The following is a 27,411-nucleotide window of genomic DNA, read 5'->3' on the forward strand; positions in this document are numbered from 1 at the left end:
CTGGGACCGTCCACCAGGACGCAGGCAGGCAGTGAGTGGGGCACAGGTCGCTACACTGCACTACACCTCGCTTCCTGCCTTGGAGCACCTCTCCACTGCTTTTAATACATCAGATTTCCCCTCACAGAACACATTATCTCCAAAGCAAGCTTTTTCTTTTTTTTAAACATATGTTGGAGGTGATTCTCTTTGATCACTCCAAAACATCAGCTATAATCAACAAAAACCGAGGCCGTGAACTTCAGCCAGAACTGTATCCAATTGCAACAATGAATCAGGGCTACAAATAGCAGTTTTAACGCTAGCTTGAATCAGGCCAAACTAAGGTCGATCCCCCAAAATATTGGATGAATTTCCACCAGTGATCCATTAGAGGAAGGATATAAAACAATGTTTTATCTCTACCTTTCGGGTGGTGATATTTCACAGTTTAGAAAAGGGCCAGTGTGCACCATGCCAAGGGTTGTTGGCGTGGGCAAACAGTTCGTCATGTGAACGGCTACTGTAAAGATCTGCACGGGGATAGTAGATTTTTAAATGCTTCCTTATGTTCATTCCCGAGTGAAAGGAGCCTCTTTTACCCTCACAGCTTTTTCTGAGTCCAATCACACAAATTTGATTAGAGCCGTTTGCCCAAGGAGCTGCTGGCTGCCTGTTTGCAGTGAGGCCCTTGTTCCCCTTTTTGCCCTGCAGAAAGGTTCTGACATGCACAAGCAGTCTTTGAACTGGCCCCTTCTTGTCTTCCTCTTTAACCTAATTTACCACACTATTTCAGTTTCTCTTCCCCCTCCTGTCTGTCTGTGGTTGCTCACCGATGGCCTGACTTTGGCTTCATCACATCACAGCAAGTGAGAAAGTGGCCTCTATAAATTATTAGAAAATTGGTGTCATCTAAGCTTAACCCTGGTGCTGTGCTTTATTCCATCCTGAGAGAAGGTAGCACATCTCTGTGAAAAAACTGGGAAGTTAAAGGTGTAATAGAGCCATTATCAATATACATACACCTGTTCAATATTAAATATTTCCCAAATTCCTTTGTCATAACTAATATTTACAGCCGTTAGTGTATCTACGCAGGTGTCCTATATGTGGAAGCAGTGGGGTTTCGGGTGTGTGTGTGTGTGTGTGTGTGCGTGTGGCGGGGGAAATCAAACCAGAATTTTAAAACTTCACCGACCAATTCAAAAACTTGTGTAGGTGGTGCAGTTGGTTACTCACACCCGAAATTGCAACAGAGTTGGAAGGAGGCCCGTGGGCGGAGCTTTGACAGTGGCAGAGTTTGCCACAACCACAACCACACTTTCAACTAGTTGTCTCCAGACGTATGCTCATTTTACAAAGTGTCAGAATTATGCCTGGGTCTGCGAAAGTAGTTATAACCCTGGTGTCAACAAGGGCACTAGAGCAACAGTGCTATTTAATAGTCACTGTTGATTAACAGTTTTTAGAAGCATAAGTAAGTTTTTTTTTTTTTTTTTTTTTTTTTTAATTGAAAAAGTGTTGAGGTTATTTCAGTGCAGTTTAGTCTCTGCCATACTGCTTCTCACAAGATTTGTCAAACTTTATGTTAATATGTAGGTGATTAGAAGCCATGATGCATTTTCATTAGGTAAATAAAAAACAAAACGATTAATTCTGTGGAATTAAATTAAGTATTTAGATTATTTAATCTATATTTAAATTGAGCTGCAGAATCACACTGTATTTTGAAGCCAAGTCTTTAAAATTCTTACAAAAAAAAAAAAAACTGTAGACATGTGCTACTCAATAATAACCCAAAAGTTTTACAAAGGTCATCTTTGACAGTTCTACCTTTTCTGCAGATGCCTTGCAGCTTCAAATGCCACACCAGGGCAACTGCCACTTTCATTATCCTTAGACTATGTGAAAGTGCAGACTCAATTTCAGACAAAGTAGTAAGACCTTTTTTTTTTCTTTCTTTCTTTTTTTCTTTTTTTTGGTGAAATAGCCGTTACAGAAAGGTGCTCTTGTTCATTTCAAAAGCGCCTCAGTCGCTTAATAAGTCATTCAATAAAGCTGTCCAGTTAACTTTTTTTTTTATTGCCAGTCCAGTTTTAAACAGTGGTTGGTTTTGTGAGTCAAAACCAGAGACAAATGCAAGTTGCAGATTTTAGTCACATTTGTTTCCCAGTTCAGTCAGGACCAATCAAAGCATAAAACTCCTCATCAATTTGTAAAGAAAGTTTTCCTGCAAGCGATTTGGTTTGTTGTGGCTGAATCTGAGAATTATGTCTTTCAGCCAAGGTCTTTGTGGGTATCTGTTTCTGCAAATTTTGTTTAACCTTCCATTAGGGCTAAAAGAAGTCCTAAGGGGATTAATGTTGTCTTGATTCATCCAAGACAGAGCAAATGATAGGCCTAAAGAGTTTGGTAGTCTTGATTATCTGAGGGGTCATCTAATGTCCTGTCAATTTGCCCCTTTGTGTTTGTTTTGGCTGCTCAGGGACTCTAATGGGGTCTAACTTTAGTTGGAATTTAAACCCAAAGTTGTGTTTCTGAAACTGCAAAAAGGCGTGTAACCAATCCAAATAAATAGCATGACATGTAGAACAACAACAAAATGTTCTGAGCTGTTTTAAAGCAAGTATGATCAGCAGCTAGGTGCTGCCTCCAGTGATCTTTGTGGGCTTTACTTCGTTGTTGTGATACAGTATCTGCTCAAGCTTTGCTCTTGTTGAGATAAATAAGAGCTTAGAGGCATGTTTAGTTAAGCAGTTTTTTCCCTTTTAAAATGTATATTATTGAGATACATGTAGTTTGCTGATGGAGCAGATATACTCGGAAGCAGAGCTGGATGCTTTCCATGCTGACGATCAGGACTAGAGAAGAGAATGCAGCAACCAGATGAGAAGTGTTTGATTATCAGCTAATGACTTGCGAAGGTAGAGTTGTTTGGTCTTGGTGTATTGAGACTTTGCTGCATGAGATCAGCTCTCTTTAGGGAAAGAGAAACATCAGGGAATCAGTCATATTTGATGTCTTTCTTAATTGGAAATCAGCACGAGACACAAACGTTTTCCTTGGTAACAATTGTAAAACATTTCTTTCAATTAAGAAATTGTTTAGTCTCTGAAGTGTCAGCAATACCAACTTCCTAGAACACATGATGAGAGCATTAAACTGCTTGTTACATTCAATCAAGAGTAAAAAAGCCCCAAAATGTTTATCCCAAGTGATATTAAACAGAAATCTGTTAAAAGAAGCTGAAAACAGAAAATGGAAAAAGTACTTTTGTACCTAGCAATAATATACATGTACAAATTGGACTCTATATATAAATATAATTTAGTGTATTGTATTGTAGTTAATAAAATTATATATGTTGAGAATGAATACATTATTTGTCAGTCATTCGAATTTTGTCCTATGAAAAAGCAAGTTGAGGACACAGAAAATCTAATGAAAAAGATAACTGAAGGATATGTCGGGTCTTCAAGGCTGCTGTAGAGGACAAGCAGGAGGAAGAAGAGAAGGAACGGTGGTGTGGAAGTTGCACTGTCTTATACTGGCTTTCTTACCCTCACGTGGATCCTTGAGACTTGCTCTAGTGTACTGCTGAAGGTGAATGACATTCACAAACGGTAACCGTGGCAATTGATGGCTCCTCTCCTGGTTTGTCCTTCCGCGCGTTCTACCAGGACCTTATCCCCAGGAGTCCAATGTGGGAAAGGCTTCTTTTATTGCACCTGGGAGATGCATTAAGAGCCCAATGAACTTTGACCTTGGGCTTGGATCACCCTGGCAACACGGGACACGAACAATCGTTACGCTTTAAAAGAGCTCTGCTGCAATCCCTTCAACTCTCATAAATGCTTCAATGTATTTCATTCAAAAGACTTGTGATTGTGGGATCTTGTAAAGTCTGGAAGCTCTTTTACTGCTGTATGTGTGAGAACTGAGAATTGTCCGTTAATGAAAATACTTCAGCTGTGCTCTTATCAGGGACTTTTGTTTTAATGGCAAATTGTAACCACACCTTTGTTTCATTAGAGCCTTGTCATTAGGACTCACTTTTATTAGCCTTATATCGATAAAAACCCTTCTTTAATTAGCGGAACATCTCAAAGGCCCGCCTTCATTAGCACAAGGTTGTAAATGCTGGATGTGATTTCATTAGCGGCCGAGCTTTAATGAGGAAAACCCCAGCATGTTTACATCGCTCTGATCCCCCATGATCGCTGGTAAGGATAATGCTGATTGGCTGTTTGCAGGGAGCGGGAGGAGGTTTGAGCCTGTCCCCCCCAGGATTGGATCTTTCAGTTATTAAGGCCAATGTGATCCTTTCTGCTTAGGAGTGAAGAGCAAGATCAAACATTCCTCTAATGAAGGTCCTGCTGCAGTATACCAGCCAAGACATAATGATGCGGTGTGATAGGGATGATTTAATGACGAGACAAGTACCAACCTTACCACTCATGACAGCAGATCCTGAACCTGCACACGCATGTCCGAGCTACTGCAGCACTTTCATCATTTACTTCAAGGCCTGAGAAGTAAAACCCTTCATTCAAAATGATTTATGATGCCAACGAGAAAAAGACACATATTTGCTTCTGAAAATCATAGTTTTTTAAAAAATATGTATTTATTACAGGGGTCATGTAACAGTATGTTTGATCGTTAGATCTTCATTAGTACGTTTATTTCTCTGAAAAAGATCAAAGTTTAATGTAATTTATTGACGTGTTTAAAAATGTCTTTTTTTACATTGTGAGATCAACTTCAAACTAATTTGTTTCATTTTCTAGTTTTGTCTTTGAGCTTTAGGTGGAATTCCAAGTGTTTAAACTCCATACTTTAGCACTACTTTGTCCCGTGGGAACATTATTCCAGTGGATGGCTCGTGGTGTTGAGCTCCTTACGGGGAGGGGAGGTGCTGTCTTATTAGTTTACTCCTGATTTTGGAAAAGTCCAACTTGACTGGAAGCATGGGTTTATATACCAAAGCCTTAATATGCAGTGACATTGCTCAGAGCTCAATACCATATGTCATTGTTTGCCCTTCAACCCCTTTGTACAATGAGGAATGTGCCGTGTTCCTTGAGGACTGATTGAAATGATTTTAGTGCATGGAGCAGGACTTTAAGAGTCAAAATTTTACCAGAATATTCCAAGATTATTTTTTTCCTCATCTAAAGCAGAGTGGGTTATGAGTACAGTTCCTTATACATTGAAATATTCAAGTAGGAAGATCACTTAGGTGAAAAACAGTTCACAGTGAAATTTTTCTGTTATTTTATTATCTATGCTCTTACTGCTTTGAGAGTAACAAAACACCGTAAAAAGATTCCATCTTACTCAATGACTGATTTGTGAGCTCACTTTATCTCAAAGCTTGAAAAAGTAGTCTTCATATTATAAGGTCATTTTGTTTATTGTAGACCCAAAAGTCAGTTACATGAACAAACATTTTTTTTTGCATTATAGGTCTGGATTATTTTAATTATTTAGAGGCATGACACACTACTAAACAAGGTCATCATCATCGTTGGCATAGCCATTGACTTCTTGTATCGGGGTAACAACACAGAGAGATTATCTGGTTTTGGCACCAGAACTAAGAGGATGTTATATTGTTGACTTGACAACAAGTTGATTCAGCACTTAATCACATACAGACATAGTCTTGACTCAAGTCCGGTTAGCTCTTAAGCTGTGATTATGTAGAATCAACATCATAAATTGCCATTATGGTTTATTGTTGCCCTTCAAACATGTGTAAAATCTTAATGAAACCCATACAACTGTGTTTTATTCATTGCTAGTGTTCTGAGCTGACATTTTCCACCATCTGTAAACAACAATAGCATTATTGTGCTGGGAAACAATGAGATAAAGCGTCCGAAGATAAATTTGTTTACTTATTGTCTAACGAGACTCTAAATGCCATCCTTGTCTGTTTTATTTAATTCATGATGTTCGAGATGATCTCAGTATGTCTGTGTTTCCTCTTGTCGGCCCAGACTTGCTTTGCCTTGTCAATCCCCACTCCATCCGTAATACTAATCAAAGCTTTGAAGAAGGCATCAGACATGAAACCCTCCACATTACTGCACACGCATATGCACATGGCACACACACACCCTTATAAGAAGAAAAGCTTCAGCATCCCAGGCAGCTTATCATGGGGAACTAATTCAATATCCCTTTGCCTGTTTTAAATGTCATTCTCTGAGCTCATCTGGAGTGACATGTTTTTCATGGTGGAAATGAAGGCGCTTTATTGGGCTCAGAGCGCAGTAACGATGGGGAGGGGGGGGAAGACACTCCTGCCTGTTGCTGTACATGTTTGCTGGAACTCTAAAGGTCCTCATGAGAAATTAATAAAGTTTGGATTTGTAGAGGTTTGCTGAAGCCAGTGAGATCTGCATGATCCTCAGCTGACTGAGAAAGCAAAGTGCACATGGAAGTTTTGGCTAGAGGCTACAGTGTCAATCATAGGACGAAATGCCACTTGGCCACTTGCAGTTTTTATAAGGAGTAATAAAGAATTTTAAAATGCTAATTTTTGCTAGTAAAAATGGGCCATGTAGTTCAAGTTCTCCAATTTTGAATATCAGAAACGCTAACAATATTGTTGCTATCTTTGGCAGTCTAGGTTAATTTCTTGCTATTCCGCTTAGCAGAAACATATCAGTGAATAGTGAGTGCTGGCCCAGAGGGGGTCCAGGCTACTCAGTTGCTTCATTGTGCTGGGTAATGACTTCCCTATTGAAAATGACCTCTTCAACCCCAGAGACAGACAGTAAGATGGCCTCGTCCAGACCCTCAAGGCATTTAGGACTAATTTGGCATTTTACCCTCACGGAGCCGCTAACCTCAGTTCCGTGCCCGACCAGTTTTATCTTCCTCCAGGCCAACCTCACCCAGCACTCTCCAAGTTCCATCCAGAGTCTGGATGGTGGTGTAGTGCTGCTAGAGAGTAGGTTATGTTAAGACTAAGATGGCCACGAGAATTTCAAATGTGAGAGTTTGACTAGGTCTGAGCGTGTCATGATTCTGGCAGGAGGCCATTTTTGTTAATTCGTTGGTTCTTTACCCCACGAGCGCCAAGAACCTCTAAAAGAAGTGTCTTCATTTTGACATTTATTTTTTCAGCTGGAGTCAGCCGTTGTTATCATCTTTTGTCTGTTTCTTATTTCTCTTGATCTGTTTTATAACAGGGTTCCTGAAGCCCCAGTGCTCGTTGGCACCCCCCATGCAGCGAGGTCGCTCACATGAGGCTTGTTCCTGTTTCAGTGGCGTGTGTCACCTCCATCAGCGTCGCCTATCCTCAGGTAACTCCTACTGTGTAAACTGTTGCTACTCATATGTGTTGTTGGGTAATAATGTAGGGGCATGAACTAGCAGATGCATTAGGGATTAATGTTTGTTGGATAGCTGCAAGTTAGCAACAGCATTTAAAGAATTAGTCATGAGGAGCCTGTTATTTTATTATGTGTACTTCATGACCTGTTGCACCTAATGAGACCCTTTCAGAATAGTAGCTTATCTAATTTAAATTGATCTTGTTTTGACATCAGAGGCATAAAAAGTGTTTTTCAGAGGCATATGGTTTTAATTAAATTTGATTTAAATTGAGATAACTTATTGTGTTTGGCATGTAATGTTTAATAAATGAAGAATATCTTCTTAGGTTCTTAAAAGATGTGATTCTATCATATTTTTTTTATTGGATGGAAAGCACTGCTTGTTTCTGCTGCACACACATGCAAAGACAATGCCTTTGGTCAGAGATGTAGCCAATGGGGGGGGCTTTTTTATTTGCAGCCTGATCGGTCTTTCTTTCTCTCTCTTTTTTTTTTTTTTTTTTTGGATTAATGGTCTCTTTGCATGTGGAGCCCCAGTGATGGACAAGTTAACAGAGCTGCTGTGAGCTCGGCCCTTCCTCCAAACGCCTCAGCCCTCACCTCACAGCAAGCAGGGTCTGACATCAGTTGATATTTTCTGTGCTGAACTGTCTGGTATGTGGCTAATGAATAGGGTACCGAGCTTTGCAGAGCATGTGGTTAACACTGATACATTTATCACTCCGACCCCGAGGCTCACTTTGTCTGCAGTGGCAGCGCTGCAACCAGCTGAGCTGCCTGTCATGTGAGGAGAGCACGAGTCGTTTAGCAGGATAAAGTAACCTTAACATGTAAACTGTCCCACGAGAGCAGCTGCTTGCATTTATACATAGATACTTTTAAGCTTTTATGCTTGAACTATTTAAAACACTTTAAACAAGTATACTCATTTATTTTGTTGCTTTATTGTAGTTCAGACAAATACCAAACATACAAATATAGACTTTTTTCCCAGGACCGCTTCTTCAGCCATTTGTTTTTAGAGAATACAAATATTTCTTAATAGGAATCAAGTGCTTTTCCTATTTATCTTGTTTGGAATTACTCAGAGTTTAGTCTTTTTGTTCCATTGTAAGCAGCACTACAATTTAATCAGATTCTTCTCTGGTTTGCTTAATTTGATTAATTTTTACACAATTTGAAGTGCTCTTAGCTGCAATATTTGCCTGGTGAAGTGGTTCATTGGATTTAGAACCGTACAAGTAAATATTATGTGTTCTGTTCTGAGTGTTCTGTTGAATCAGTCTTCCAGTAAAATATTTCGATACTACATTTCGGTAAATATACTGTTTTTCAAAACCAGGACAAATAACTAAAAATACTTTGTATTCCAATACTCAGAGACAGACATGACATGAATAATTTTGCTTTTACCTCTTTTTTTCGGCCGAGAATGTCTTCTTAAGGAGTGCACACTGACAAAAAAACAAACACTTAATTAGAAAATGAGAAAAAATGTATAAAATGCAAGAGATCTGTACTGCAGCCTGATTTTGATAAGCTTGTTTCTTTCATGTCTGTATCAAAATTGCATGTTTTTCCATCTTAACACATTTTAAATCCTTCCATTATGTCTGTCCGTGATGCAATCAAATTTACCAACATGATTACAGTGATGAAATGTTTTACTTTTCACACTTTTTTTTTTCTTATAGTAAAAGTTTTGCCATTGACAATCAGAAACCTAATTATCGTCAATAACACTTAAAGAGTTTGATCTTTAAAAAAAAAGAAGGGAAACAAAAAACGATTTTACACTGGTGTCATACATTTTTTGATACCTAATGTGCCACTAATGTGCCATTCTTTTGTCATGAACACGACCTGGTTGTTACACAGTCCATCTCATAACTGCAAAGTGGCACAGGTCGAAGCAGAACACTGTACCTGAACCTGCTGCAGGGACATAATTTCCCAATAGTCTAACATCTTTAACATCTACCATCTTTGAAGTCTTTCTTACTGTATTTTAGGGATTCTTTTTTTTTTTTTTCTTTTGTCTGGAGGCAAGATGAGAGCCTACTACTCTCTCTTTCACAGGCAAATACTTTTTTATGGACAAGTTTCAGCACGATTGGTGAGGTGCACAACTTTCCACCAACCTCACCCCCATCTTTGTGTATTTTACACAGTGATCATGATTGATTGCAACATTTTTTACTGTCACAGCTTCAAGTAAGTGTGGACATGTTTCCTGAACAATTAAGAGCATCTGGATTTGAAGTGTAGTCTTGCTGAAGTATGCCAAAGGTTTTCCCTTCTTTGTGTTGTGGCTATTTTAAGACTAAGCACACAAGGATAGAAGCCAGATTAGATTATTTTGTCTTCCTCAGACTCAGGGGCAAATAGAGGAGTAAAAGGGTTGAAAAAGTTGGATTTCCCTATTGTGTAAAACAAATTCATTGGTTCTTCACTAATGAAAGTGAAGTAACTGTCAAGGCATAGCAGCAGAGGGTGCACAGCCGCTCTTAAGTCTGAAGTTTATAGACGCTATAATAATTATGGGTCTAATTATGGAACATGTTACTATAAATCCACCAATGCCACAGATTGTCCTCCAGTCTCAACGTTCCAGCCGCCTGACTACAGCCACAATGACAAGCTGCTGTGGGAGGTGTGAGGCGTGTATCATTGACCATGCAGGAGGTTTCTGGGAAGGTTTGCGAGCCTCGCCCGGGGAGCTGTATTCAGCAGCGATCCGCTGAACTCCAGGCTGCGCACTGATGTGGCTGGTCTCCGGTTTCAGTGGTTTTACATTGTTTGAGCTTTTCAAAAACAAACTTCTTACTGGAAAGGGACCGTGAGAAACATAATGTGCAGAACCTTACTTTTCCGGAGGATAATTTCAAAAAGGCAATCATATAGTGTGTGTGTTTTTTTTTTTTTTTCATGAGCAAAAAGAGTCATGATGGGAACTTTTTTTCTTCTTTTTTGGAATTGTGGTGTATGAGGTGAGAGCGGGGGGAAAGCGTAAAAGAGTGCATTAAAAACAGAGCTTTTTGAAAAGGCCCTCACAATGCAGGCCTTGTGCTGTGATTTGGTCTGTCCTCACCGAGCTGAGCAGAGGAATGGAAAAGATTATCCACAGGAATGTCTGGGGTGCCCTCAAACGGAGCGGGCCGCGTGACTGGCCAATGGGAGTGAGTTCTGCAGAGCGGCGGGCTAATTTTTTCCTGATGAACTCAGCCGCCTGCTTCACAATGCAGTCTGATTGCCAGGCCTGAACTCACATATGGTCTGTGTTTGGAGGGTCCAAATGACAGGACCAATTCTTGCCTTGAGAGAATATGGAGTGGGGGGTGTTGGACGTACATGATTAGTACTGGCTCCCCCATTTTATTTCATTTCATTAGCTTAGGATGTGGCTTAGTGGTGCACTGGAAAAGCGCCAAAATGATCTGACTGTCCCAGCCTTTCTCACTAGCTGCTGAGATTACCAGACCAGGTGTGTTGTTAGTTTTTGATTCATCACTCTTTACCAATGGCAGTTTGTTAAAATAAGTAGCCATTATGCCCAAAGCCAAGCCACATTAGTGTTCACGACCGTTCCACTTCATTACAGTGCCTCAGAATTATCTCACTGCCTCACAAATCCTGCCAATTAATTTGGAACCCATTTACTACTCAGTGTACTTGGAAAGAGGCTCCACCAGCTACAATTGGGCCAGGGTAAACTGCAGGGAAAATGCAAGTGACACAGCTCCAGTTTTGTGTGTGTGTTTCTGCACACATTGTTTTTCTGTGTAGTGCTTTTAGCATCAGCATGGTAGTAAAAAAGCCATGTGGTGGGCCTCTGGAGGGGGGCAGCATGTGTTTGTAGACCTTGTGGTTACACAGCAGGATTTGAGACTGGAGGCTGAGGTAAGGGGACAAAAGAGGCTAACGTGGGGGTGCATGGAGCTAAAGTGGCTCCTGCTCCTCATATTTCCCATCGTGGGGTCCAACAGAGGTGAGGAGGGTCACAGAGAGGGAGCTCGTTAGCCTCAACTTACTCCATGCTCCCCATGCTCTAATTGGCTGGTCAGAATCAGTGCCGTCCATGGCTGCTTCCTCTGAGGTCAGGAGCCAGAGGGGCGAGAGGATGTCAAGCTGTAGATTATGCCCCCCCCCCTCGTTCTTTAGCACATGGACACACAAACACACACACAGGTTATTTTTAATATGAAAACTATCGTGAATTATCTAAAGCAGCAACCAGCTTATCTCAATGTTTTTGTTTAATAGCGTGGTGTTAACTTAAGGCCGGGGGACTGGGGTTTGTCATAACTGGGATAAGTACTGCCAAACTGTTCTGTTAATTGGCTCTTTTAATTTGTATTAGACTTTTGAGATACTTTGAGATGTATTGGCTCTGGTTCAAAAGATACACAGCCTCGTTCTACCTCCGGCATCCAGCTTGTTAAAATAATTTTGGTATCTACTATTCGAAGTATAATAAAAGTGCAAAAAATGACCAACAGCTTTAATAATAACGTTTAATAAATTGAGACACTGTAAAGTTCCTATAGCAAATGTTTTAGAAAGCAGTTCCTTTTTTGTCCAGAATGTCTGATTCAACATTATGTTTCTGGCCACACACATTTATACAGAAGACTGAAAATTTGTTAAAAAAAATTTGTTAAAGTTAAATCGAGTGTCCAGTGTCACCTTCAACTTTATGTTCCCCAGCAAGCTGCTGCTGTTGGCAAGGTTCATGAGAGCAGTAAGAGTAAACTACAACAATAAAGTTACAGGCTGTAAAAGTAAAAACCATGAGCTGAAAGATGCTAAAAGTCACAGATGCGAGGTGAACTGCAGAACATGGTGAAATGTCTCTGCATACTTCACACCTTTACATGTAGTCAGTTCATTCATTTGATGATATTTCATTTCTAATTCATTCTTTCTGTGTCCCCCTGTATTGCCTTCTCTGCTAGTTGTTTTACCTACTGGGCATACTCATAACACACACCCATGTGTGGGAATTTTCCCCCAAGTGCCACCACAGCAGCTACTGTGCATCTGCAGAGGTGGAGGTCTTCACTGGCACAATGTGATGGCAGTCATCCATAGCAGGTCACTAGAAATCAGAGCGACTAAGCCTTTGATAACTCTCTGAGCTCATAATCCCCAAGCAGCACCATCAGAGTGAAATGCTATCTCATTGTAACAGCTCCAACCCAGCGGAGAGCACGGCGAGCAGGCAAGCACGGGTAGAGGGGCCTGACAGGATGTGGTTGTGCCCCTGTTTTCATACAGCCATTGTCATTGTGCAGGGTTATTAAGTGTGTGAAGGTTGAGGGCTGTTAAAGGCTTTTTATGAGTTTATCATGGTACTGCTAAGAAAACAGTTTACATTTCCATAATCAGGAGTAAAGTATAATTTAATGGCTAATGAATTTTTTTTGGCAAATTATAAAGGTATAGGTTGTTTCTTCTTTGTTTGAAAAAATTGAAATGAATTTTTAACCAGAAAAGTGAAAAAAAAAGTTTTAATTTTGTGACGCTTCCTTAGTTATATGTAGTTTGTAGATAATATATTCTCTCAGAAGCAGTTTTTGCAGAAGAGGTAAAATTTCTTTCTGCCACATTTTACAGCTCTCTTTGGAGTTGATCCTGACCCCTTGAGTGAGAGTTACAGTATAGTGTGTATGTGTGAGGCTTTGAATCTGGAAAGAGGGAGAAAATAACAACTCTGCATTTTTTATGCAGAGTTAACATCAATTAAACATGAATAAGCAAGTCCTCATTCTTCAGGCCCCACGCCGCCTAACACAGAACAATATGTTAATCACGTTGGAATATATGGGCAAATTAAGGAATGCCATGAATAAAAATGAATATTTGCATCTTAACCCAGATGTCTCAGTCCTGATTCTATCTGGTGTGACTCCCTGATAGAAAAATCTGAATCTGCAGAGTTTGCAGCATCATACCAGCTTTCCTGACTGCTTAAGCCTGAGCTTGAGTGCCATGTTTATATCAGCGTGGCTGACTAAGTGTGGAGGGGTACTGGCCTCCTCTAACCGCAGATAAACACTGCAGGATTGGATATGAAAGAATTGAATGTGTGTCACATTTACACAACAACTGTTAGCCTGGCTTTTGAAACACTGTGTCCAACTGTGCAAACAAACAGTGGGAAAATATTCTTTTTGTGTGCTGCAAAGATGCCGGCAGGGATAAATCATAAAAACACAAAAATGCCTTGTGATGGATGAACATGATCAAGAACAACAGTGCAAAAAGTAAGATGTGATTTCTTGACAAATGCCATCGGTTATAGGATGGTGTTTGTTTTTCCTCTTTTCACTGAGATGATGGAGAATCCCAAAACGTTTGCATTGGAACATCTGGATCAGCTAACAGCCGCAGAGCCAGATATTTGGACAAGGCCGAACCGAAGGAAGAGGCCAATTTATATGATTATTTATCAAGTCTTATTTGCTCTCTGAGCCGTGTATTTCCTGGTGGTGTTATGCTTCACTTGCAACATCCGAAGCCGCTTTTGTAAAGAACAACAGCACAAGAATGCTGGAACATTATTCTTGGCTTTAGAAACTTGTAATGTCACTTTCCACTTTAAACACTGAGTCACAATGTTTGGCTACGTGGCAACATCTCCTCTAAATGGTAATGAATTCTACCATCATGTTATGTCAAATTTCTACATCCATCTCAGTTCTTTTCGTGTTTGTATACTGGCCTGTGTGTTAAATGTGTGGTTAGGAAGCTCAGGTGACCTTTCAGAGCCGACTGGAAGCTTGTTCCTGTCAGCGGGAGTTCTGGCTGTTCCTCTTCCCACTGTGATCAGATGCCTCCGTTTTAATTGCTGGGAATTTGAGGGGCAACAGCATGTTTTTGTGTGGACCCCCAATTTCCATGAGGAGGAAAGCAGGGAAGAGAGTCAGTCTTTTAGGGAAGTTTTGGTGGTGGGGAGAGAGATGTGGGTGACATGTTCGGAGAAGAGAGAGGAGAGGGGGGAAGGAGTGTCAGAATTTTGACGCTAAAGTGATTCGACACGCCTGGCATTATAGCTAGCTTGGCAACTCCGGTAGGGGAGAGGCAGTGCAACCGAGCATTTGATCTGAATATCACCAAAGCCGATCTCATGAAGTGGAAGGTCAGAAACGTGGCACCTGCTGCCCCCTGATCGCATACAGGCTCCACCCTTGCCCTCTTGCAAAGGGCAAAGCAAGAATTGAGGAGTGTAGGGTAGATGATGAAGGATCAGCAGGGTCTGCGAAAGATGTGTGTATGAGTATGGATAGGGGGAGGGGCAGGGTGGCAGCCCAACCTGCCAAAGTCACATGCCTTTGCTGCACAGCAACAGGCCCACCCGAGTGTGCTAATGCGGGGCCAGTACATGCTGAGATGTGAGGGGTGGACGTGAGGGAGAAGAGCGTGCAACTCCCACATGCTTTCTCAGAAAGTTGCTTCATGAGATGCATGGAAAGGGGTGATGGTAATGCAGTGGCTAATGGAAATATCTTGTCAGGACTTGGTGTTGGTCTGAGAAGCCACAGGCCCTCGAGAAGCAGTGGCTGCTGTGGCGTCACGAAAGCCCCCTTAGCCCCTGTTTTACCAAACAAATGACAATAGTTGAGAGGCAGGAAGGATCATCAAGGCCAAAAATATTATAACTTGAGTCTTATTGTCTTTTTATTCTGGGTATCATTTTTAAACACGTTTACATGCACAGTGCAGCACACTGAAATAAGATCAATTTAATTTCCAGAATGTTTACAATAAACGACTTTTTATATCAAAGTAAAGGTGATACAAGCTTCAGGAGCCGAACTGTACAGACAATAACTGCAGCCCAGTTTCATTCGTCAGTAATAGTGTTTATTGTAATGGTCAAAAATTCAGACTGTAGAACCTTTTCAGCTTGACTTCAGGCAAACTCTACATGAAATTCAATTAGACTTGTTCTTCTCTCTTTCTTCCATAAAACGTGAAACCTAAGCACTTGAAAGAACCAGGTAATGGTAGCTGTCTAAGCTCCTTTATTTAGAGATATAAACCAAATTTGATCACCTCCCAAAATGGTTGCAGTTACTAAAGATAATCTAAAACTTTTTGTTTTGTCAAAAACCTGATCAGCAAGTGACTTCATGAACCACAATTTTTAGTGTTATCTATAAAGATAAAAAGAGGTTGAAATACGCTGCAATAGTCTGCACCAATTGCCACGGGGGCAGAATGTCCACCAGTCAATGCAGTCACTGAAATATTGCCAATAGATTGATGCGGTTTTATAGCTGTGGTGGTAAGACTTTGAAATGAGGATGGGGTAAACCAGAGTCATATCCAGAGAGCCTGGTGGAGACGATGATGAGAGTCTGCAGAGGAGGGGAGAGGAGGGGCAAAGTTGAAACACGATGTCTTAATATTGACATATCTCTTGTTGTTATTTATCAGATGGTTTCTGGCTGTGCGCTCTAGTCAGCCCAGACCTTTTTGAATCATACTGATAAGATTTTCTGGGTCACAGATCTTTAAGGTGACTTGATCAGTGGCATGATGTCAAATGAGCACATAAAAACATGGATTTGTTAGATATTTCTCTACAAAAAATATCAAAACAGGACCAAATGCCATGTACTAACTAAGGACATTCTACAGTGTCTTCTTAGCTGATGTTTGTCACTCTTCCGTCAAAATAACATAAAAGGAGCTTCGTAAAGACATTATGTTGGGCTCAGTGAAATAGTGACAATTCTTCCACTATATTCTGTCTTCTTTTGTCCACCTGCCTTGCCTGCTCCCCTATGATTTAGCTGGCCTGCCCAGGAAGAAGTTAATCATTTACGTGACAGTTTTGCACTAAATATTATGAAACCACTTAGAGGATCTGGAACATTTAGTCCCTGACTGTTAATGCTCAAGTAAAGGTCTCCTCGCTCTAGGAGACGGTGGCATCAGGACAAGAGCGTAATGCCAAAAAACAAAGCTGGCACAGGACTAATTTCTTTGTGTGTAGTTATGTTTGTGTATGTGTTTAGGTGGTTGATCCATTGTGCTCAAGTGTGCACGAATGTAACTCTGTACTGTATGTACTGTATTCAACAGGCTGTGTATTTTCATGTGGCTGCCAGCTGTGTGTGTTGTGAATTGTAGACTGAGCATGTACCACCCAGGCGATAGATTAGGTGGAGCTGAGCAACTGGATTCTTTAACCTCAATGAAAATGAATTGTTAGTCTCTTTCTCTGTGATTTGCTTTCCACCCTCCCATGCAAAGAATTTATCAGGGTGTGATTTTGTGGAGCATTTATATCAAAGGCAAAAGGAACAGCAGCAGCTGCCTGTAACCCAAGCTGGTAATGAGCATGTATTTGTGTTTATTTAACACCCTTCCTGCCATCTGTTCCATGTATTGTGATACACTGGCAGGGCACGTGTGTATCAGCCTGATGATTGCACAACAGCCCGGCTAGTTTATGTGGTGTCGGCGTCTCACCTGACACCAACGTGCCGCCAGTTCCGTTATTCACACTTTGCTCGGGGGCACGGTGCTCAAATCGAAACGAGACAAGCACACAGACAGTGTCAAGTGCCAGATGTACATGTGCAAACAGAGAGAGGGACATTTTCTTTTTTTGCTGTTGACGTGTGCACAGTTGAACATTGCACACGCAGCATTTACAGAGATGTGATAAATGGAAACCGAAGTGTATGTAGAGGAGAGGGTCTGCGGATCATTATGCTTAATACAACAATGAGATTGCTGTGTTTTTCTGCACTCCATCTGTCTGTCAAAGGTCACCAGGGTCAAAAGACAAACAAACAAGTCTATTACCACTGATGGTGCCTTGGTGTTACGTGATAATTAGGTATTTGTTGTTTTTTTGCCTCTTGCTACCTGTGCTTCAAGCCATTATTTGTGAAACAACACATTTACTACGTGGGAGTGCAAATATTAATGCCTACATCAGCGCAGTAGGTTACGTAATGACGCTAACCTGAAATGTACCTTATTCTCTGAGCAGTGCACTAAAAACAGTATTTATAACACAGTTTACAGCTCTCTGCATGAATTATCACTTAAGATGTTGATAGCATCTGAACTAGAGCAATGCGAATTTGACTTTGGCCTGCTTCAAAGGCTAGGAAAATGAGTCTGATGATTCAGATTGATCTTTTATCTGTCAGAATGTTGCCTAATGTTTAACCTTGCAGTCTGCAAGCGACATTTTTGTATCAGCAGAATTCATGATGAGATACAGTTTTTCATAAAACCTTACATAACCTTTGGATATGTACAATACTCCTTTGTTTTATGATGATTATGCTGAAAGCGGGACATCTTATATCTCTTGCATCTGCATAAATCCCAACATTCCACATTTGATAGTAGCAACAAGTCCTGTGCCTTATGAAGCTTTCAAACCCCACACTCTGGATTTGTAATATGGGCGTTTAGTCCATACCAAGATAACAATATTGATATTTTCAGGGTTATTTGTAAAACTTGAAAAAGCTTGAAAAGCTCCCTTTAGAGCTACCACGTGTTTTTCTCACATAAGCTTTGGACAATTTCCGGAAGATCAGATCTGGGCGTTGTCCAGAGTTGCCCTTACACATTTAGCACACAATGGGAGATTTCAGAGACATTCTTACCTATTGGAAATACTTTGGTAAGGCAAAGGGTTGCACCTGAGTACAGCATGGAGGATGCAGGGCATGAAATCACAGCCTTTAGTTAGCAGGAGTTTATTGCCGTTCCTGGAATTTGTCCAGTGATTTTCACATTGGCCCTTCACCAACAAAAGTGCGTAACAAAAGGCTGCAGACAGAAACATGTCGCTGAGTGAATGAATGAAAGTAGAGATCGTTAACGGGTGAACAGGTCAATCCCGCCTCATGTCCAACAGAAAATCTTACTAACACAAAGTTCCTCATGGATGTCTAATTTAGTCACTGTCCTCTGTTGTGGATCAGCTGCATGTGTCTTTCCTTTCTCTCCCTCTGCACTATTACACTATTACTAGGAAAGAGAAAGCAGCATTTTCCATCATTATACATTTAAAATCTGTTTGCCAGGCGTCCAAAATAAGTCAAAGGTGGATGAGAAATTAGGCTACTGTTCTGCTGTATGCATGAGCAGGTTTCCAGGTTTCTTAAATGCATGTAAACATCATTCCCTGATTACCTAAGAAAACTTAAGCTTACTTAAGTGCATGTAAATGCAGTCTGTGACGCATGATATATCGCAAAGAAATTATTCATGATATCTGCAAATGAAGATAAAATGTGTCTCACACACACACACACACACACAAACACACACACATATAGTCTGTTTTCTAGTTCAAAAAAATTTACATTCATGCTCTTTTATCCTGACCTACGTGACCAACTAACCAACCCAAACCCGACGGGTCCCATTGGGCTCTGCTTAATTATCCACTCTCTCTAGTCTAGATGTGTTCGGGGGTAAGATGCATGTCTGGAAACAGCTACAGAAACCATAAGCCAGCTGTTTTCACTGGCTGACAGTCATCTTTGTAATGACTTACAATTGAATTTCATGTGTAAATCAGTGCCTTTATAATTAATAGCAAAATGGACCAAAGCTAGAGAGCTGCAAATGCAGGATTTAACAATCTCACTTTTGCATTGTCCTTTCTGTTTCTTTTAGGGTTTTTTCTGTGATTGGGCTGAACACTGTTCACTTCTGTGCATTAATGGTTCAGGACAGATCAAACTAAGGTCACAATGTGATCATTCTCAGAGGGTACTATTTTGAGTCTTATGTGGGATCGACTTCACATTTTATGTGACTGACGTACTTTATAGTTAGAGTTATACAGTATTAATCTGAAGACTTACTGTACCACATATAAGGACAATCAGAACATCTGTCAACATCTATTGTCAAATTTATTTTGCAAGCAAAAGCGGGTCCTTTAAACATCTCAGCACAAAAATAATGTCCAGAACATCCAGTAGATTCCATGTCTGGATGACATTAACCATAGCAGTATTTACAGACATTGCCATATCAAATATTGAGAGATTCCAGGGAACATTCACACTGAAGAGCATGCTGGGAGGCAGAGTAAGGTCCAGATTTTTCTGAGCAAATGGGGGGGAAACACATAGAGAGGGGAGCTGTTCCAACTTAGCAAGAGGCGGCTTCTTCTTGTTGATAACATTTGTGAGAATATTATCCAATAATCTTGTAAGCTTAGAGAATTGGCTTTAGAAGGAGATGTCTACATTAAAGTGACAGTAAACAACATAACTTGTGTTTTCTTTTCACCAGAGGCAAATGTTGACACCTATAAATCCTCCAGGAGGTTTTATCCTCTGTACATCTTTGTCCATGCTGTACATCAGGCTGCACTTACAGTCTGAATGATGCAGTCTTTCCATTCCCCCCTGTAAGAGGACGACAGGTCTCGTTGAATACTGTGAATGCTTAAATGTTGTACATGTCGTTCTAAAAGTTAAATTTGTTTGTGTCATGATTTAAATGCATTTACAGCATATCTATTTTAGGGCTGTAGATGATTGTATTTGTTTTCCTTTTACCTGACTTACAATTTGGGCCATTAGTTGTTTGCCAGATGCACGTTTTGCTTCGGCTACCCGAGTTTGATAAAAATAGGGTTGTTATTTAATCCAGAATCCGATCTGTACCTGTGAACAGGATAAGACAGTGCAGGTTTTTAGTTCCTCTGCATGTTTACTTCCGTGTTCCTTATTGCAGGTCCCTTAGCGCAGCACAGCAGGAAGACAAAGGACCCTGCCTTCCTGTTTGTTTGCTGCCGGGAAGTTGAAGGGAAGGTATGCTTAAGAAATGAGGGGAAATTTAAATCACACTGGTCACTGTGAATGGACAAACCCTTGCAATCATTGATAACAAGGAACCTATTTACACCAAATGCTCAAAGGTGGCGGTTTATTTATCCTCTTTCCTGGAGCATATCATAATGTTTTCACATCTTCAAGTGTCTAAGAAGTTGCCCTAATGTGACACGGTTTGATATCCCTTGCCAGTTTCCCCCTCATTAAACTGTGAATTTGCAGAGCTGAGAGTGTAACTAAGAGGCTGGACTGCTACTAATGATGTATTTGAGTACCAATCAGACAACTTGCTGCTCCCCTCTGTCTTTTTGTGTCTGGGTTGCAGGAAGTGTTGCAGATTGGAAGCAGATTGCTGATATTTTGGCATTGCTACTCAGGGATTTAAATTGGAATTGTGCTTTTAACCAGGCGCATAGTTTTTAAATTTGAATTCTCTGTATCCTTCTCTCTGCTCTGTCTCTCTTCCTCTTTCTTACCATGCAATTAGACTTGTAACATGTTCTCGACCATCAAAGCTAATAAATATGGTCTACGTTGACTGATCCTTCTGCCTGTCCTGTTTCCACAGTGTGCATTTGGCTGCGCACTAAAGAACTGTTGACCTTTTCACATGTGGGGCAGCTCACCCGCTTTATCTCGCCTCACTGTGCAGCTGGCGAGTCAATCACGGTTGATCATGTGGGACGGTTTCTCAGATGGAGGAAAACACTTAGGTTTGCATGAGTCTAGATGATGATTGTATTTATATCCATGTAGTTTCATCGCCCCTTATTTATGGAAGGGGCCGTCTGGGAGACAGAGGCAGTGTTGTGCAGCTTCTGTCTCATGAATCAACAGCTTTGTGACCTTCTGCTCCTCCTGGTCAACTCTGGAGTTCAAAGGTTGTCTCTGAAGCTTCATGGCGGAAAGATGTAAATTTGCCTTCTGGTTGTAGACTAGACATGTTCAGGATTATGCTTTATGAAGGCATCATTTGGATGCCTGCAGTGTTAAAAGCATCAGCACTTTCATTTGCACCTGTTTTATTTCATGCAGCTGGTTTAGTGTTTTTTGGGGGGGACTTAAGACTATAGGTCCTATTTTCCTGAAGCAAGGCCCAATCCAAAGGCACGCCCAAACTCCCCGGGCAAAGGCATTATGGGCGATTTCAATTATTGTTTTGCAAATTTTGTGACCACCGCCTTCTGCGCGTACTGAGTGGAATCAGGCGCTAAATGGAAAACAGGCAGAATACATTAACATTGGGAACAATACATTATGAGCAGGTGGGGGCGAGGTGTGAGTTAGTAATAGCCAATTGCATGGGTTCCTCTCATCTCCTCAGCAAGTGAGGGAGAGAGACTACGGTCTGAGAAGGAAAGTTCATCTCTATTAGAAATTCCCAATGAACACTACACTTACTAATATAAATCTCTATAAATATGCTGAAAGAATCAACAGCTGATCTGTACGTATTTACAGAGGGGGATACATAACAGGGGCGGCTGTAGCTCAGTTGGTAAGGCCATGGACCACAGGGTCAGTGGTTCAATCCCCGCTCCCGGCTACAAGTCGAAGTGTCCTTGGGCAAGACACTGAACCCCAAGTTGCTCCCGGTGGGTCAGGTGAGCACCTTGCATGGCAGCCACCGCCATCGGTGTGTGAGTGTGTGAGTGTGTCTGTGAATGGGTGAAATGGGAAGCTACATTGTAAAGTGCTTTGGATAAAAAGCGCTATAGAAGCAACTATTTATTTATTTTATTTATTTACAGATCAGCTGTATTATTTTTGCAGGCTGGATTTACTGTGCTGTATACTGTACGATTGGTTAGGTGACATGTGAAGTAATCCATGTATATTTTCTCCTCTTCACACAGATGTGAAAACAGCCATTTATGTATCAAAAATATCGGGACTTAATTATAGATTGAATATGTAAAATAGTTCTTAACAAATACGCTGTGCCACCCGTGAGCAAAGTCAGCAGGATTTTGAAGAGATTCCAGAAAGATGATTGTAACCGCATTAAAAAACAAGTGAACTTTATGTGCTGACATTATGGCTTTGTTCATGCATTTACATGCACGAACAGCATGTTTTAATTCATTTTTAATTATTTATTAGCTCGTGTCTTTTTTTTTTGTTTGTTTGTTAAAATCTTCACTATTGTTTTTATTCTTTAAGTATGTCTCCCGAATACCTTTTTTACATCCATTTAGCATGGTATCAAAATTGGAGAACTGTGGAATTTCAGTGCAATTGCTACTCATTTTGGAATCTTTGCTATTGTGACATCCTTATATTCCTTTATGTTGAATTACTCGCCACATTTAGTAGTAAAGTTAATCAGCTTTATCATGTGATTTCTTTATCACCATCCTGTCAACTCTCTCCTGACAACCATTTGACCTGGTGACCCCTGGCAGCCTACCTCACTCACCTATTGGAACTAATGTTCTCCTCCAAAATGTTTGTGCTTGGATTATTATGACCACCAGGATGAATTTAGGTCTTGTTTGCTGCTTTGCTTTCAAGCAGCAGCGCTGTGAAAGGAGCTGACCTCCTGCTCATGACCTCTCCATTAACATACTTCAAGTATGTTTTCTACCACACTCTATCCTCTTCCTCTTCTTTCCCCCTCACAGCATTATCCCTAAGGTATGGGAGAGATGGAAAGAGGGAAAAAAAAGGAGAGAAAGAGAGACGAGATATTCTACAGGGGATTGTGGGAAACCACTGATAAAGGCTTGCATCTTAATCCATCCTAAGGCTTGTCTTACGGTGTACTATGAGCTTTTATGTGATCATTAAGACTGTGCTCACACGCACATCCACATGCACACTTTAGGTGTAAATTGTGTGTATGTAGCTTTACGTATTTGATGTGTTAATGTTTCTTTTTTCTGCTATCACTCCTGCACTGTATCAGTCCTTTGAATTGTGTATTTCAAGGCTCTTAAAGATCTTCAAATATCTTCAGTAGAAACATGGTAGACCTATTCACTTTGACAACAAGGCAATGCTACTACACACTGAGTACATAATGACTTGTTTTATGGCTCATAAGTATATTAAAAGCACTAATTAATGCGCTGCAGTTTTCCCTCTAATGCAGTGCACTAGGTAAGGATGTCTCTCTGTCTCTCTCTCTCTCTCTAAGCTTTAGCCCTCAGTTCCCTCGCTCCTCCTTGAGCTTTAGTGGAATTTGGCTGATGTGTGCCAAGGGGAGGAGAGCAGGGAGGTGCTCATCTTGTTTCAGTGCTTTATGAGTCTGACGTGTACGTCTGTAATTGCGGTTATGGGTGATTAAACTCCCGATGCCCCTCAGGATCCACAGTCAGCTATCAGTCAGCGTCAGGCCAAGCCACACAGCACAGCTTCCAGGGCTCTGATTGTCTGCACCTCAGACGATGCTGCTACATATCACTCTGTACCAATGATTGTCATAATCAGTGAATCTACTCACAAGTCATTTTTTTTTTTGGAAATGTGAAGAAATCAGAACAAATGCCCATCACAGTTTCACAAAACCTGAGGTGTTGGCTTTTATTGTTGTTGTTTATGTGTGTGTGTGTGTGTGTGTGTAATGTCTTGTGTAGACACATATACACTTGTGTTATAACCTAGTCATAATTGGTGCTAAAATGTTTAGATAATTGATCTTATAGTGCACAATATATTGTATAGTATGAGCATTGTGGTGTGTAGCAATTATGTTGCCAGTGTCTTTGTCGACGGTTTGTTGATGGTGAGTCAAGCAGTGTATTTATTTATTTATTTGTTTGTTTGTCCTTTCGGCTTTATCCTGTGAGTTCAGTGATGCCACAGCGGTTCATTGTCCGCATGTTGATTTGGCACAGTTTTTACGCCGGATGCCCTTCATGACCCAACCCTCCCCAATTTCTACCGGGCTTGGACCGGCACTGCACAGCTGGGGAATGGGCTGTTAGGGGTTCAGTGTCTTGCCCAGAGACATTTCGACATATAGCCAGGGCCAGGGATCGAACCACTGACCCTGTGGTCCGTGGACGACTGCCTGAGCTACAGCCGCCTCCAGAGTCAAGCAGTGTATTAAACAGTATAATTCCCACTCTGAAAGCGTTAATCTGAAACCAGTTGCTCAGTCATTGTTGTGCCTGAATTCATTTTATCGTTGCACAGTGAACTGAACCATGTGAGCAGCGTCAACACACTGGGTGAACATAAGCACTTGAGATGCATCCTTATGCTCTGGTCCGTCGCCAGCTCGCCGTTATCCTTTTTAGGGTGTAATTACAGAGAAATAAATATTAACAATTTTGGGAGTGTGACCTGGATTAAGAATTGCAAATTGTGAAATATGAACATAAACCACTTCCTTTGTCATCTTTGTGACCTAAACTTTAAGTTAGTTCTTGGAAAACGTGAACTTGTATAACAATGTGCATAGCATTACAGCCGTGCAAATGATGGGTCTCACGTCTCACCCAAATGCTTTTTTTTTCCTGCTTTTCTAGATACATTTTTTATTTTCAGTACAGATGGACTCCTATGCATAGTCACGCCAATCATTCTTGAATAACGTATTTTTTTCTAAATAGACATGAAAAAATACAGACATTTTTACAAATCACAAAATTTACACATCACTATTATACACTGAAACGTCTCCTCAGGGACTGTATGCTTCACATACTTGAAAAACATAAACCAGATTCATTTTAAGGACTTAATCTGCATGATGTTTGTGTAGGGATGGATGTGGATATTGGGATAAAGGATCATTTGATCATTTCATGGAATCTGTATGTTTGTGCATTGATGTCTGTGCACAGTGTGCTATTTATGGCTAACAGCAAGGGAGGCCTCGAAGCCTTCTGCTTCCTGGTCTAATTGGCATGTTAATCATCTCTCTGTGGGTGGGATAGCTGTGTGTGTGTCTGTGTGTTTGTCTGTGTGTGTGTGTGTGTGCATGCACGCTTGTGGAAAAATCCCTGACTTATCTCAAGAGGCACCATATGACCGCGGGAGTCTTGTCCTCCTCACCGTCCTGCTCTGATGCTCCCATGGTGGGACGCTGAGTTTGTCAAAGCTGAAGAGAGACATGCGGCCAGGCATCTGAGCCTTAGCCTATCACACAGATTTGAATCCAAATAAAACACTTCAGCATGTGTGTGGTAATGAGGGGTCCTGTCTTTGAATGTGAGTTATCCATCAGTGGCCTCTTCCTATTAGTTGCTGACTTGGCTGAGTCTTTCTCTTCTGTTGATGTTTGGATGTTTTCTCTTGTTTCTCCCACCCCACGCATTACCCTAAGGGGCATCAGGGAAAAGAAGATGAATCCCACACCCTCTTTACCCCTGTTAGTCATGGCAAATGACCTCAGGGAAAGGATGCAGGGGCACAAGGCCATGAAATAAAACTTATGTCAAAGCAGAAAGACAGAAAAGTCACGAAAAGCTTTAAAGAGAAAAGTGAGAATTAGGCAAAAAGTAACTCCTGTTGCACCACATGTGAAACCTAGATTTAACTGAGAGTGTCTGGGTCAGTCCAGGTCAGCCTTTCTCCATAAAGGGCTCCTGACTGAGCCTGGGAGATGACAGAAGCTAGGGGTTGATTAATGTGTGACAGCCTGTGAGGCTCTCAAACAGCAAGAATACGAATGAACTTTTCCAAACTTCCACACTTCTGCATGTACTTCAGACCGAGCTTTGTATTGTCCCACTGGTTGGCCTACCGTAGAAAAAAGCTTCTAATGTCATCTTTGCCCACGTCAGAGACCTTAAAGTGTATAAACAATGAAGCATGTCACCTACTGTTGCACGAGGGATTCCCACGAGGGAGTGGAAACAGCACTGGCAGAACTTACCGAGTTATTTAGGTTTTGAATTAAGACCCCCTCCTACCCCATTTGTCAAAATAATATTATAGTACAACTTACTGTTAGTACAACCATGCTTAAAATCCTCAAAGAAAAAATACTTTGCTGTTCTTCGTGTTTTTTTTTTTTAAGCTTTTTAATCTACTCACTTGACACTGAGCAAAGCCAACTATGACCCTACGATTTGGTGCAAATGCAGACTTAAGCTTCTTTTGAAATTCTTCCAGAGTTTTGATGGTTTTTAATCATCCTCACGCTGTCCATTTTTCAATTATTATACAACCTTGATATAAGAACATGTCAAAAGATGAATCGAACGTATTTTCCCCTGCTTCGATCCTAGATGAAGGCTTGTAAAGGACGGAACTGGCTTTTTTACACTGTCAGTGCTTTAGGGAAATTCTGAGCAACTAAGAATGCCTTTCTATTGTAACTTACAACATTACTCATGTCACTGCACACAAGAGCAGTGAGCTTCACATTTATATTTATTTAAAAATCCCAGCTCAGTTTTTCTTCTGGAGCAATCTGTGTTTCTTGGGTGTATTCTGATTCTTACTCCTTTTTCACACCGCTGTCCTTTTAGACTGGCTCTAAAAAGTAATGATTGTTGACCATTTGTGGCACTTTTGAGCCTTTTAATCTGCTTTTTCTTTTTTACTGGTCAGAGCAAAAAACAAAAAAAAACAAATCCCCCTTGGTGGAAAAACCCGAGCTGAAGCTTCTTTTGAAAGCCTTGCTGGACAGCGTGTGTTTGTTGGAAAGCTGCCAGAGAAAATGCAAGAGAGGGGAAGTCAGCAGACTGGCTGTCTTCTGTTCACTGTTGTTCAGATTGACTCTGTCAGGCTGGCCTTTGAGGCCCATGATCCAGGTGGTCTGTTCTATGCAGTGCCCCATCCTCCCCCTCTGCCCTCCACTCTCTCTGCCTAGGCCGCCTCGTGCCCACAAACATGCTTGGCATCAGCAAGCTTCCTCCCAGAGCGGTGGTGTCTTCCTTCCACCAATCAAAAGCCTTGGGTACTATGGGCACATCGGCCTGAGCCAATGAACAACACCTGTTTCGCTTAAGCATGGCTGTACATGCCAATCATAACACCCACTTTATTTGGCCTCTGTCATGAAGCCAGACTAAACACGTAAGCCTTGGACATCTAGGCAATGAGAGGCACAAGCATCAAAAAATATGGATTTTATCGTTGGGGAACCGACTTCCCAGAAAATGACTTTCCCAGCAAAAATGTCACAGCAAAAGTGTATTGCATCATTGCATCATCGGAAAAAAAGTTCCTTACAGTAAAGCAAGCTTTTGATAGCACTAAGGAGTCATTGTTCAGTGCTGAGACTCGGGATGAATGACTCATTTTGTTGCCTTTTAAAATTGTGAAAGCTTTGCCTGTGTTCATGT

General features: G+C 41.0%; 1 protein-coding gene across 8 annotated transcripts in view; it reads left to right on the forward strand.

Annotated features, from left to right (window-relative positions):
* rxraa (retinoid X receptor, alpha a) overlaps nt 1-27,411 on the forward strand; it is a 156,395-nt gene that overhangs the window by 68,149 nt on the left and 60,835 nt on the right. For 7 of the 8 annotated variants that reach the window (XR_010911453.1, XR_010911452.1, XM_067483499.1 and 4 more), the window contains exon 2: nt 7,185-7,298. Coding sequence is in view for 5 of the 8 variants with exons in the window: in XM_067483499.1 (XP_067339600.1) it covers nt 7,185-7,298 (114 nt within the window). In the remaining 3 variants the exon portion in view is untranslated. Of the gene's footprint in view, nt 1-7,184; nt 7,299-7,835; nt 7,986-27,411 lie in introns of those variants that run through there. The other variant, XM_067483505.1, reaches the window with a different exon arrangement.

Source organism: Channa argus, chromosome 18 (assembly GCF_033026475.1).
Source record: "Channa argus isolate prfri chromosome 18, Channa argus male v1.0, whole genome shotgun sequence".
Lineage (NCBI taxonomy): Eukaryota > Metazoa > Chordata > Actinopteri > Anabantiformes > Channidae > Channa > Channa argus.